We start from the raw sequence: 14,328 nt of genomic DNA, 5'->3' as shown, positions 1-14,328 counted from the left end.
CCTTAAAGGCCAAAGCTCTTGCTCCCAAATGATTGCCTCAACTAACCCATATTGGGCATTTGAGGGTCCCAAGCACTTCAAAAGTGGTCATGACGCACCAACCCTCCTCCTTTACCCAGGCTTGGTATTGACAGCAAAGCATTGGCGGAGTTAATAGTACATTTCATTAGCAAATTATATTAAGTTAGATAATTTCATGATTTCTAAATTGTCCTTAATCTCTTGTGATTTTACAGTGTTTCCCTTAGTAAAACAGAATCCTGAATTTTATCTTCTTTCTCTATGATTTTCTTCTTCTTGCGATATTTTATATTGTAAGATACAGTGTAATGCATCTAAGGATATATTCGTCGTTTTCTCTAACCAATTAGTGATCAACAGGGGGAAAAGTATTTGCTAATTTGACATAATTTCAAAATATTTATAATTTTCGTAATTATCTTAAATTGTCCTAGGAATATTCCCTAGAAGTAACATTTCAACTTCTAAATGAGGACTAAATGCAATGCACCCAAGCAAGCATGGCACCACTAAATTGTACTGGTTGATACTATTCAAAGATTTCGTCTTCAAATTATTGTCAAAATGGCCATGGGTTCGCATGGAGGAAGTACTCGTGAAAAATGCTTGAAAATACAAAACTGTTTTGTAATCTTCAGTTTCCAAAAAGAAATCTAGACATATATATTTTCTTCACTCTTTTCATGACAAAGAGTGAATTTTTATAATCATGAAGAAACATAATATGTGCAATATCATCTAGAGAGTTTAGGGTCTATTACAAAATCTTGCAAAATAAGTTAAGTTGTGTGTTTGGACTAACTAAAGTTTCCTCCAAAGAGTATGTTTGCTTTGTCAAACTCAAAGAAATAGAAAGACTATTAAAGTTGCATTGCTTGATTGGTAATGATCAACACCTCTTAATGAAGAGGTGGCGTGGATTTGACTTTCGTTGATGGCCTATGTAATACATCTATCCCCTATATACAAAAAGTCTCCTTGTACCAAAAAGATAAATAAATACTAATAGAAAGACAACATTATTTGAGTGCTTTGATCTTATTATTGAACATGTGGACACATGAAATGTGTATCATGTAGGGTGTCTATTATGTATGATCCAAATTTTTGAATCCGGTGTTTAAGATTGACCTATACCAACATATGTCGACAAACGATCTCAACACCTTGATTTTTGAGATTTTTTATGGAAGTAGATGGCTTAACCCCTATGGAAGGTATGGTACGACTAGACCGTCAATCTGTTTATCCTGGTTAAATTCTATAAATATGTACATATGTTCTCTTATCAAGTCATTATATGATTTGAGATTTTCATCTTAAGATTTTGGGTGAGAGTTTTTGTAACTCCGTTTTGGCAATTGGTTTAGATATCTCCAAGGTAATCTTCTTCTTACATGTACTAAGAGTTCTTACTATTAGTTGTGGACATAACACACTGCATTGGGGTGTACACCACATTATATCTCTGTGTTTCTTCGAATTGCTTCTAATTATGTTCGTAATTTTTTGTTGTTCATTGTACATAACAATATTAATTGTAGAAGTCTATGATTGAGAGTCTTCCCATATCACAACACGTGAATGGATAGTGAGGTGCATTTATATTTCAAATTGGTTACGTGATTGTCAAGTCGATTAGAGTTTGCATACAAGTAGAACTCTTTACAACAACCTTATCTCATGCCATATGAAATTTGAACCAAGTCCCATCCTTATCACATGTATTTATTTCGAAATTTTAATCATTCTTATCATCAATAAAACATTGTTAGCCTAAATTTGTTCAAATTATTTTGAACCCGTCTAGAACCTACATAACTCTATTTTCAACCCAAAAGTTGTGCTTAGATTACAAATTAGGTGACCCTGAAGGCCAATAAAAAATGTTTAGTTTCTCATTTCTCCTATCACTACTAGTAGTACTGTTACTGATAAGGTTAGATCAGTTTACAAGTTGCTGGTCCAATTTATGAACATTAGAGTAGTTGGGCAGTCAGACTTTCTCCATAACCATATCATTCACCTTCATTTATTGCTTCTGCAACCCATCCATAGAATTTGGCCATTAGAGTTCCTCGAGCAGCTAACAAGGTCAGTGTGAACAAACCATGGAAAGCATCCACATTCTTTTCAATTAAGACGACGTGAGGATGACTCTCAAAGTTTATCCCCAAAAAAAATGAAAAATTCAGTGCAACCCTTATCCTCTAATGTTAGTGCTACTCTTTGAGTAAGACAGACGCCCCCTTACTAACACCATTTGTCTTAGTTAGTATTTACTTATTTATGATTCATATGTCTCAAATTTTGTGAGGATTTATGATAGAGAGAGGAAGTAATCACAGATAGTATAGAGACGGAAAAAAAAAGTCATGGATTTTTCATTTTAGGTTATTATTATCCTTTTAAAATATTTAACTTACTTACATCATCCCTTAATTATGATTTCCTATCAACAGGAAATGTCTTCAATATTTTCACCTTATACAATCCAAATTGAAAAATTGGATAACTCAAGGGGTGCCATTAATTTTAAGGGGTATCTCAGGGGTGGCATTGAAAATTTCTCAAAAATAGAAAAATTCCCCAAAAGGATAAATCACCCACATGGTAAAATTACATAGTTAGAATTTCGATTAAGAGAGAATTCTTCCACAGTCAAATTCATGAGTGGGAGATGTATATTAATATTATTTGAATTACAATTTGAATATTTGAATTTGAATTACAACTTGTTTAATTGTCCAAGGGAACTCCAAGCAGCATGGGAATTGGTAAGACCAACTATTTGAAAAAGAGCACTTTTAGAAAGGGATGAAATGATCCAAGATAAGATCATCTGGTCTTGCTTGCGCCATTGAGAATATGCAAAGTTAGGAATGGAGGTTGATGTGGGTGATGTGATGGAAGGATGGGGTATGGTTTGAGGAGGAGTTGGATTGGTTCCATCGACATAGTCATAAAGGTCATGTGCATGAAGAGAGAAATTGTGATTTCCAAAAGAGATAGTTGCTTCGATCAAGCTTTACAGGTAAGAGAGAAAGATGTTGGTAGGTGAAATCAGAGGAGAAGCCATGGCAATGGTGGTGCTAGGTTGAAAAACTAATACCAAGTTAGAATCTTGTTTAAAGAATTCTTCCACACTCTAATTCATGAGTGGGAAATGTATATTAATATTATTTGAACTACAATTTGAATATTTGATTTGAATTACAACTTGTTTACAATCAAACTTTATAACTTGTTGATACTTTAACCATAACTCAAAACTCTTCTTGATCGGTTGGAGATAAGATCAATCGAGGATAGAGTTAGTTACGGTGAATTTGAATATGAATTTGAATTTAGATACTTATCCCTTACATACACTCTTCTCATGTCTACAAAATAGAGTGTAGATAAATCATTGGATAGGAACACAAGTACACAGATATCAAGCCGGGAACATTACTGCAAGATAATGCAAAATGACCATACCACCTATTGATGCTAATGCATGTTTCTTTTGTTGCTTTCCATAATGATCCAAGAACTATTTTTTATATGTAGTTCTTCTTTTGTATAATTGCAGCAAATAATATAATAAAAAAGCAAAATTTCAAAGACATCTCAAGATAATTGGTAAAAATACAAATATTTCAAAACTTTACCGAATTGGCAATGAACCCTTAAAATGTCTTAACTTTGTACAATAATACATTTCATTAGCAAATTACATTAAGTCAGACAATTTCATGATTTCTAAAATTGTTCTTAATCTCTTGTGATTTTACAATATTTTCCTTAGTAAAATAGAATCCTAAACAATTAGTTATTCTAACGAAGAAAAAAAAAGGGAATTGCTAATTTGACATAATTCTGAGGATTTTATTATTTTCGTAATTATGTTAAGTTGTCCTTGAAATATTTCCTAAAAGTAAAATTTCAACTTCTACATACACTAAATATGAACTCTGAGTTTTTTTTTTTTTTTTTTTTCCTCCATATAGTTTGACCAACTTCTTCTCTGCATCGCCTTGCTGTGGATGATGTCTATGGAGGAAAAATGAGCTCCAAAGTGACTGTGTGAGAAAGTGACTTTTGATCATTGCCTTCATTGAAGAACATGCATGTCGGATCCCTAACGACGTACCTTGACTTAATGAGGACGACATGCAATCCACCCAAGTCAAGCATGGCACCGATTACGAAAGAAGAAGGAAAAAAGAAAGAAAGAAAAAAAAAAAGCTAGCATTTCACCACTAATTTTCTATGTCGATACCATTCAAAGATTTCGTCTTCAATCTGTTGTCACAATAACAATAGGTTCGTTTGGAGAAAATACTCCTGAAAAATGTTTGAAAATACAGAACTGTTTTGTAATTTTCAGTTTTCAAAAAGAAATCTTTATTTTTTTTTTTTTTCTCCACTCTTTTTATGGCAAAGAGTGAATTTATATAATCATGAGGAAGCATAATATGTAAAATATCATCTAGCGAGTGTAAGGTCTATTTACAAAATCTTGCAAAATTAGTTAAGTTGTGTGCTGGATTAACTAGAGTTTCCTATATCATTTACTTTTTCAAACTCAAAGAGAATAGAAAGATTGTCAAAGCTGAGTTGTTTGATTGGCAATGACCAACACCTCTTAGTGAAAAAATTGTAGATTCAATTCTTGCTGATGGCATATGTAAATATCCCTATACCCTATATATAAAAAAAATTCCCTTGTATTTGAAGAGAGAGAGAGAGAGAGAGAGAGAGAGAGAGAGAGAGAAAGGACAATGTTATTTAAGTGCTTTGCTCTTATTATTGAACATGGGGACATTGTGAAATTTATATCGTCCAAGTTGTCTATTATGTATGACCTGAATTTTTGAATCTGGTATAGAAGATTGACCTAAAGTTAAGTTGTGTGTTGGACTTACTAAAGTTTCCTCTAAAGAATATGTTTGCTCTGTCAAACTCAAAGAAAATAGAAAGACTATCAAAGCTAAAATTGCTCAATTGGCAATGATCAACGGCTCTTAGTGAAGAGATTGTAGATTTGACTCTCGCTGATGATAGATGTAATATTCCTATCCCCTATATACAAAAAGCTCTGTTGTACCACACACCCCCCCCCCCCCCAAAAAAAAAAAAAGATTGTGTTATTTGAGTGCTTCACTCTTATTATTGATTATGGGGACACATGAAATGAATATCGTGTACGGTTGATATTATGTATGATCCAAATTTTTGAATCCGGTATTGAAGATTGACCTATACCAATATATGTTAATTGATGGACGATCTCAACACCTCAATTTGTGAGATTTTTTATGGAAGTAGATGGCTTCACCCCTATGGGAGGTATGGTATGACTGGACCGTCAATCTATTTATCCTTATTAAATTCTATAAAATATGTACATATGTTCTCTTATGGAGTCATTATGTGATTTGAGATTTTCATCTTATGATTTTGGGTGAAAGTTTTTGTAAAGTTGTTTTGGCAATTGGTTGAGAGATCTCCATGGTAATATTCTTCTTACATAGTACTAAGAGTTCTTCTTCTCAGTTGTGGACATAGTACACTGGCATTGGTGTGTGCACCACATTATATCTCTGTGCTCCTTCGAGTTGTTTCTATTATGTTCATAATATCTTGTGTTCGTATTATCAATTGTAGAAGTCTATGCTTGAGAGTCTTCCCATATCACAGCACATGAATGGATGAGGTACATTTATATTTTGAGTTGGTTACATTACTTGATTAAAGTTTGTATACAAGTGGAACTCTTTATAACAACCTTATCACTTGCGATTTGAAATTTTAACTAACATCTATTCCTTATCACATGTATTTATTTCGAAATTTGAATCATCCTTATCATCAATAAAACATTGTTAGCCTAAATTTGTTCAAACCTACTTCTTTTTTTTTTTTTTTTTTTTTTTGTAAATAAACTTCTATTGAGTAAGGCGGGAACAACACACTGGGCTTAGCATCGAGTCAAGGAACCAAGGATTGGAAAGTGGCCAAAAAGTCCTCCCCGAAATAGACGTGGCCTTCCTAGCCAGGCAGTTAGCCACACTGTTACCTAACCTGGGAACATAAGAAAACTTATAGTCCACAAAGGACATACCCAACTAGGTAATGTCCGATACAAGCTCTTTTGCTACTACGACCACCGGCGCACCTACATTAATGGAATTTATGAGTTCCAAGTTATCAGACTCAGCAACAATGTGGTCGATCCCTTCACCAACTCATTGCTAAGGCCTCCCCCTGCAAGACATCAACAAAACGGACTGGGATCATAAGTGCAAGACGAACCTCTCCCATATGGGCTCTAATGATGAACCCTCCAGAACCATCAGAGTTAAAACTCACATCTAAGTTTAGCTTAAAGTAAGGTTCCACTAGGGTCCTCCACTTGAGACTCTAATCCACCTTTCTCTTCTGGACCACTTCACTTGGGCTTGAGGTGAGGTTGAGTTGTTTGGCCTATAGGAAAGTCGCTCATTCCTTTTTTTTTTTTTTGGCAAACAGCACTTCATTTAGATAACTAAAAAAAGTACAAACACACCTGCATGAGAACACAAGGTTCAAATCGAACCAATGAGCGGCAAAAGACCAAACTATCGTACATGCAATAGACAGGGTCAGCCAGGGTAAGGGTTGGGTCAAGCCCAAAGTGGATCACAGCCACAAAACCCTTAGAACAAGAACACCAAAACAACACCAACACCCTCGAAGGGGGACAAGTTACACGCCTATAGGAAAGTCGCTCATTCCTTTACAGCTCTAAGTGTTGTCACATTAGACTACACTGATGACCCATTGAACATGAACTTGTTTCTGTCCTTCTAGGTTTTCTAGCACAGGTATGATGCCTAGCCCAGTTTTCAATAAAACGATGGAGCTTTGGTTCATTTGGGGGATGGAACTTGAGAGGGGAGGCATGCCATGCTGCTCTAGCGAAATCACATTCAAACAAAATGTGATCAATAGATTCAAGGTCTCCACCACAACGTTGGGAACTGAAGTCAATATTAATCTCTCTATGAACCAAATTTTCAGCAGATGAGACGCCACCCACACATGCTCTCCACAGAAACTTCTCACCCTTGGTTTAGCTCCACATGTTTTTGCAGGTTTCTTTGCATACCTCATTTGTCCTATCCACACATGCTCTCCACAGAAACTTCTCACCGGCCCTTGGTTTAGCTCCACATGTTTTCCAGGTTTCTTTGCACACCTCATTTGTCTTACCCACTGGAGTAGTACCTATACCATTATTGATCATATGGTATGCTGATTTAAAAGTAAACATTCCATTTATTGTCTCTCCCCAAATCTGACTATCCTCTTTAGGGCATACACTTAATGGTATATGGTATATTTAGGATAGCATCATGTTCAAACCTACTTTGAGCCCGACTTAGAACCAACATAATTCTATTGTCAACCCAAAAGGTAGGCTTCATTAGATTACAAATTAGGTGACCCTGGCAAAGTCAGAAGGGTTTGGTTTCAGTCACTGGGCCAGCCTAATCGGTGCCCCACCAGACTGTATGTTCACTGAATTAAAATAAAAGAATGAAAATAACAATACATAAATTGACTTTGAGTGACCTTGTCACAGACTAACCTAAAGACCAAAACTAGGGTATGCGAATTAATGTTTCTTCAAATCAAAATATATGATTTCCTTTTTTGAAAAAGCATTGATTTTGATTTTTTTTAGGTAAATGTTTTTCTCATCAAGAAGAGCTTCAAGATACATGTAATCAGGACTTTCTTGTTTCATACTTTATTACAAGAGATTGTATAATTAGATGCCATTTTCATACCTTGCTAGATTTCTGAAGTTGGTCATAATATTCACCTTTTATAAATCTATAATCTACAAGAGAACTTTTCAATTGGTTAATGATGGAGATGTACATGAATTTCCTTTAAATAGTACAACAAGGATATCTCATGCACAATTCATGCCATTCTATAAGTGGTGAGATTGAACTGTGTAACTTTCTCCTATTCGATTCCAACTTTGTAGATGATCATCCGATCCATGGTGCACAATCCGTGCACACAATCTTCTTCCTCTAATATATGAAATGAATATATTGATAAAGGATATGTGAATGCACCAACAAGACTAAACATATTTAGAAAGTCTATGTTGTATGAGCATGGCCTCAGAGCTTCATCCCTTCATCCTCACAATTCATCATTGATATCGCAACCCCACACCAAAGCATTTATTTTAACCCCTTTTTTTATTATTAAAATTGATTAGTTCACCTAGAAGAAACAGCATTCCCATCCATATTTTGTATTATTATCTTTCTGAAATGGTTCCTACTCCCAAACAACAAACAACTAACAACTAAAAATTTTCTCTTCTTTCATTTTTTTTTATAAATAAGATGCACTTAAAAATTCTTTTCTTTTTTTTTCTTAATTTGGGGATTTTTTTATTTTTTTAAGTAATATTAATATTTTCATGTCTCTGTTTTTTTTTTTTTTTTTAGAACTAATGAGTTTATGTATATTGAGGTGGACAGTATTACATGTACCACCAGAAATAATCGAATCGTGATTTCTTCACTAGATGGTGTTTGATCTGAAAATAAGAAGAAACATTTATCTACCCAAAATTATAAAATCACTTCCATAATAGATTGTCTATGTTGACATGCATAAGAAGAAGTGTTCAATTTAAACTTCAAGAAAAATCTAGGTTACCAAAATCCCCCTTCCCCCTCTCCCCACATGGAAGAATACAAAGAAATCTTCATGAATGTGACATATAGAATAGAACCCTTATTGGTGAACCAGAAACGAACCCTAATAGTTGGCAACGTATTGATAAAAAATGGTCTTGGACCTGAAGAGTCTATTAGGCATTAGGTATATTGACTGTATCTAGATGCTGCTTCAGCAAGCAAGGCTACCTGCTTTAAGTTAACCGTCTCTGTAGATTCTCCCACCCACCCTTGAAAATTAATGGTTTATAATGGTGACCTTGGAGCTAGAACTGGATGAGTGATGGAATAGATGCAGTGTCTGGTTGAGCTTGACTTCTGAGAGATTAATAGTAATATATGGAAGACATTGCATGTGAAGACACTTGACGTGCCTCCATAATAGATTTAACCACCAAAACTAAGAACATAAATAAAACAAAGGATCAATTAAAAACTTAGCAGAATTTGACTTTCCTGAGTTTGGGTTATTTGTTATACTTAACCTTAATTACTCCGTTAGTTCTTGATCTAAAGACAAAGTTTATATAAATAACTCCTTTTTCCAATCCAAGAAAAGAAAAAAGTAACACTGTAACAAGCATTTAATATTGGTAGATTTTAATGAAACGGTGACAAATAATATTCTTAAATCTGGTTGTCGATAGATTTCTATACAAAAAAAAATCTTTCAACCCATTGGTCATAAATTGCGTGAAAGAATCATTAAATATCTTTCCTCTACTCCACAGGGAAAAAATAATTTATCTTCTATTTACAGTATTGAACACTATAAAGAGTCCATGTACCTCTACTCTTCTTCCATCGCTTGTCATAAAGTGGGTGTTATAGTTCAAACAACCCATTGTCAGTCTCTGTACTCCTCTTAAAGTTCGTGTCTGTTCTCTTTGCGTTTCTCTTCTATTACACAATGGATTTTGATAGTATTGTAAGAACTCTGGAGAACAAGAACATCTTGATCACTGGTACTAGTGGCTTCCTGGCAAAGAGTATGAATCTTGAAACTTTGTTTCTTATATTTTTTTGAAGTTATATATGAATCCTTTTCAGGTTAGCTCAAGATCCTTTTCAGATTAGCTCAAGATCCTTTTACTGGTTCTTTGGATGCAGTTTTCATGGAGAAAATTCTTAGGTCCCAACCTAATGTCAAGAAGCTGTTTATCTTGTTAAGGGCAGAGAATGATACGTTTGCTGCACAGAGACTGCAGAATGAAGTATCTTCCATGGCCTTTATTTTTCTCTTTACAGTTCTCGTTCTTGTTCTTCTTCTGCTTGTTGTTTTTTTATGTTTTAGTTCTTCTTTCTTGTTCTTGGTCTTGGTTTTGTTGTCTAACCTGTTCAAGCCACCTGACCCATTAACCCTTTAGTAGTAAATGAAGTATTTAGGAATGAAATTATGATCTCAGATGTTAGCTAAGAGGCTTATTTAATAAGGATGAATGATGCTTGGGTGTCTAGAGATCCAGCCAAATCTGTAGCATCTTCCTTGCAAAGCTGACACAACCAGTAGTGGTTTACCTAGCAAGTTATCTAGTTAATCTGAATCAAATCTACAAAACTTTCTATATGACTAATTGGGTCTGCTTAGGTTATTAATTTTGACTTAAGATATACAGAAGGTACGTCGACATCATTTTGATTGACCAAAAATCTTAAATGCATACACACACATACACACTGAGGTAGCTGTATGAAGGAGGTTTTATTATCCAAGGGGACAAAGTTATTGTTTTCTTGATGAAAAACCTACTTGAAATAAATATGGATGGACCACACATGAGATGAAAGCAAGGAGATGAAGTGCCAAAAATAGAGTTGACATCTGCCGCTCGCCTTTCCCTTGCAAAGCACTTACGAGGAATATAAGTCCCTACCATACATAAGATCAAAGTCTCTCGTTTTCGACCAGGGCATTGATTCACACCTCAGTTTTTCCTATCTCCTCCGTACTCTTTATAATGGGGTTTGGCCTTCTTTTCCACTCCCCTAGAGATAAAATTTGATTACGAGGAATATAAGTCCCTACCATACATAAGATCAAAGCCTCATTTCTCGACTAAGGCATGGATTCACACCTCAGTTGTCCCTATCTCCTCCGTCCTCTATATAGTGGGGTTCCCCTTCTTTTCCACCTCCTTAAAAGTAAAGTTTGAATTTTCTTGGACTAGAAGTGAAGTCTTTACCGTATATCTAAATAAATATGAAACTACTCTCAGAGAATTTAATTGAATTCTGGAAAAAAAAATTGTTGAGCCGCATTCAACTTTATTTTTAGAACAGTGAGTTCGAATTCATAGTTACATAAGAAACTTAGGTTAAACGGATGTGGAATGAAGTATATTTTTTGATGAATTTTCTTTTGTGCAAGAATTGTCATGAATTTTTTCGATCCATTCAAAATGTAGTTGTTGACTATTGGCAACCCACCAGACACTATTGGAACCCTGACGAGATGTGGTTGAGCGTTTTCTGCATGTTTTGTCATTTTCTTGCTCTCTTATTTTATTGTCAAAATCTTTTTGGTCATTGTGCCCAAAAAAATAGTTTTTATATCTATTGATTGGTGAATGATGAGGCCATGAGGGTCCAGGGAGGGTACTAGAGAAATTTACACCTGCAACCTCTCCCTATAACCCTCAATCCCATCCAATGGTTGAAAAAAATGAGACATCTTCTTCATGCTTTGCAATGATCTTGATGAGGGGTGGTTAGAGAGACTTTGGATCTTTTACTTGTCAGTGTAGAAGTTTATAGTCGTTTTACACTTCTCTACTGTATAATAAGAGTTAAATCTAATTCTGAGTGTAAATAGAATGAATTAGAGGTGGGACTTGTCCGTGTCCCCTTCCTTTCCCTCTCACATAAGGTCTGACACAAGGCCTACAAGCAGGTTGAGTGGAGAAGATTTGTATACGCACACGTGCCACTGAGAGTCTCACCTCTAATTTATTTTTTCAGCACTCAGAAATTGGTCTCCCTCCTATGGTGAACAAGTGTGAGAGAATTGAGCACAAACTCCACTCGACAAGTAGAGGATCCAAAATCGCATGAGATCCTTAATGAAACCTAGATTCATACTCCAGATGTTGCATTAGATGGAATATGCTCACATTGTTTTTGAATCTACAGGTGATCGCGAAGAAAGTATTTAGGGTTTTGAAGGAGGAACATGGAACTGGTTTCAGTTCATTTATCTCAAACAAAGTCACTGCTGTCGCCGGTGACATCTCCTTTGAGAACTTGGGCATAAAAGATTCTACTCTGAAGGAAGAACTGTGGAGAGAAGTCAACTTCGTTATAAACGTTGCTGGGAATACCACCTTTGATGAGAGGTAAGCTTAGTAGGATTGTAGAGATCACCATTGATGAACATAAGAACCATTCGTGATTTTACAGTGCAGTAACATTAGTTCTTTGTGCGTTGCTTTGTAGATATGATGTTGCTTTAAGCACCAATGCCTTTGGAGTTCAAAACATCTGTGAGTTTGCAAAGAAATGCACCAAACTAGAATTGCTTTTCCATGTCTCAACAGGTAAGTTCAGCAATTTGAATATTTAGTTTCATCACCATTCTTTTTTTTTAGAACAATTGTTTGTGTTGGAGCTCATTTGATAAGGTGATCTGTTACAGCTTATGTCACCAGAGAAAGGAAAGGAATCATATTAGAGAACCCATTCTACAAGGACCAAACTTTTGGTGGAAACCGTAGGCTTGAAGTTGCAGTAGAACACAAACTAGTCCAAGAAAAATTGAAGCAACTTAAAGAAGAGAAAGCTACAGATGAAGCCATAAAGCTTGCCATGCAAGATTTGGGCGTTCAAAGGTTTGAGAAAGTTCTCTTAGCTTGTCTATGTATGGGAGAAACTTTTTAGGGACAGACATCCGGGCCCAGCCAAAAATTTCCATCTACATAAGCTGTGTAGAGAAGCACTAATTATTTACCTATTTTTTTCTTATCAGGGCTAGATTATTTGGTTGGGCAAACACATACGTATTCACGAAGTCGATCGGAGAAACAATTCTCGGGAATCTCCGAGGCGATATGCCTGTTGTTATTTTGCGTCCTACCATTATCACGAGCACTTTTAGAGAACCATTCCCTGGTTGGATTGAAGGCTTCAGGTATCTCAATTAGTATGCATTTGGTAATGTTTCTGTTCTACAACTTCAGGCTTCCTTAGCCTGTAGACAATTTAAATTTCAAGGCCAAATTCCATTTCCTTAGGCTGGCCCAAATCCCAGGCCTTTGTGCCCAAATCTGGTCCATTTGAGAAAATTAGGTTTTCTTCAGGCCCAATTGTGGCCCATGAAATCTTGGGCCCCTCATTAATGAGCATGATTACTGATTTGCAGGACAATAGATTCTCTTATTGTGAGCTATGGCAAGGGCAAGTTGAGTCACTTCTTAGCAGATCCTGAGGCACCACTAGATGTGGTAAGCTCAGTCTCTCTTCCTAGACCACTTTCATGAATGTTTTTTTGGTTTCAACCACCAGTTGGGTTTTAATGATAAACACAGGTTCCCGGAGATATGGTGGTGAACGCGATGTTAGCGACGATCGCCGAGCATTCTCGTCAACGTTCTGAATTCATCTATCATGTTGGCACATCTAAAAGGAACCCAATGAAGAACGATGCACTTGTTGATTTCACTTACAAATACTTCTCCAAGCATCCATGTCTTGGAAAGGATGGAAAGCCAGTTCAAGTTAACAGAGGAACTTTACTTCCCACAAAGGCTAGCTTCAACAATCTCATGATTCTAAATTATAAGCTACCAATCCAGGTAAGGACATGATGACTACAGGCCCAGCCCACTACAATTCAAACTATAATTGGACTTCTTATGGGCTGGCCCAAGTTGCATAATTAACCCTTTTGATACACTGATTAGTCAAGGTTAATTTGGTTTAACACTAATTAATATTGATTATTCAGGTCTTGCGAGTTGTGAATGCATTATCTTTCCAATCAATGGAGAATCTTTATCGAAATCTCAACCGGAAATACAACTTAATAATGCGTTTTGTTGATCTCTATGAACATTTTGCCCTTTTTGAAGCAAGGTTGGTGAATTACATGCATTAAAATGATCAATTAGAGAAGCAAGCTTGGTTCAGAAATTTGATTGTTGTGTATGATCCTAACGTTTATTGATGTTGCAGATTTGATGATTCAAATTTGGAGAAGCTGAGAGAGGTTAAAGAAGATGACAACATAGCTTCAGGGAAGTTTTATTTAGATCCAAAGTGCATCAACTGGGAAGATTATTTCGTCAATATTCACATTCCAGGCCTTGTTCAACACTCCATCAAATGAAAGCTAGAACTGGGGGGTTTCCTTCAGTTCATCTATTCCTTCCTATTTGTTCTCCTAATCTCTTTTTTTGTTATGTTAAAGTGTATTTTGAGTTTCTGAGAACTGTTCAAGGGTAATCAGAAATTATCAAAGTCCAAAAAGCTATAAGTATCAAAGCATCTCTTCCCTTTAGTTGTAGGCATTATTTTGTTATGAACATTTTCTAGTACGAATCAAATGTCAGTACTGTTTATTGAAATAGTGGAATAT

At 35.5% G+C, this 14,328-nt stretch overlaps 1 protein-coding gene across 1 annotated transcript; it reads left to right on the top strand.

The window, feature by feature from the left end:
• The first annotated feature begins 9,577 nt into the window (after positions 1–9,577).
• Positions 9,578–14,327, top strand: LOC149016602 (alcohol-forming fatty acyl-CoA reductase-like). Its single transcript, XM_089154706.1, has 10 exons — positions 9,578–9,748; positions 9,870–9,973; positions 11,889–12,091; positions 12,192–12,292; positions 12,391–12,583; positions 12,721–12,882; positions 13,114–13,195; positions 13,280–13,546; positions 13,699–13,826; positions 13,926–14,327. Exons 1-10 carry the CDS (start codon positions 9,670–9,672, stop codon positions 14,077–14,079), a joined length of 1,473 nt encoding a protein of 490 aa, XP_089010832.1. The 5' UTR covers positions 9,578–9,669; the 3' UTR covers positions 14,080–14,327.
• The last annotated feature ends 1 nt before the right edge of the window (position 14,328 follows it).

Source organism: Hakea prostrata, chromosome 5, assembly GCF_041222555.1.
Source record: "Hakea prostrata isolate BN-2017 chromosome 5, UWA_Hpros_2, whole genome shotgun sequence".
Lineage (NCBI taxonomy): Eukaryota > Viridiplantae > Streptophyta > Magnoliopsida > Proteales > Proteaceae > Hakea > Hakea prostrata.
Note: the sequence above shows the minus strand (reverse complement) of the source record. Positions and strands in the feature narration are given on the sequence as shown.

Bases quoted from the DNA above. Each gene is read 5' to 3' on its own strand.
- LOC149016602 (XM_089154706.1), top strand. From the start codon at position 9,670: ATGGATTTTGATAGTATTGTAAGAACTCTGGAGAACAAGAACATCTTG. The intron at 9,749-9,869 runs GTATGAATCTTG...CTTTGGATGCAG, and splicing joins TAGTGGCTTCCTGGCAAAGA to TTTTCATGGAGAAAATTCTT. The intron at 13,196-13,279 runs GTAAGCTCAGTC...TGATAAACACAG, and splicing joins CTGAGGCACCACTAGATGTG to GTTCCCGGAGATATGGTGGT.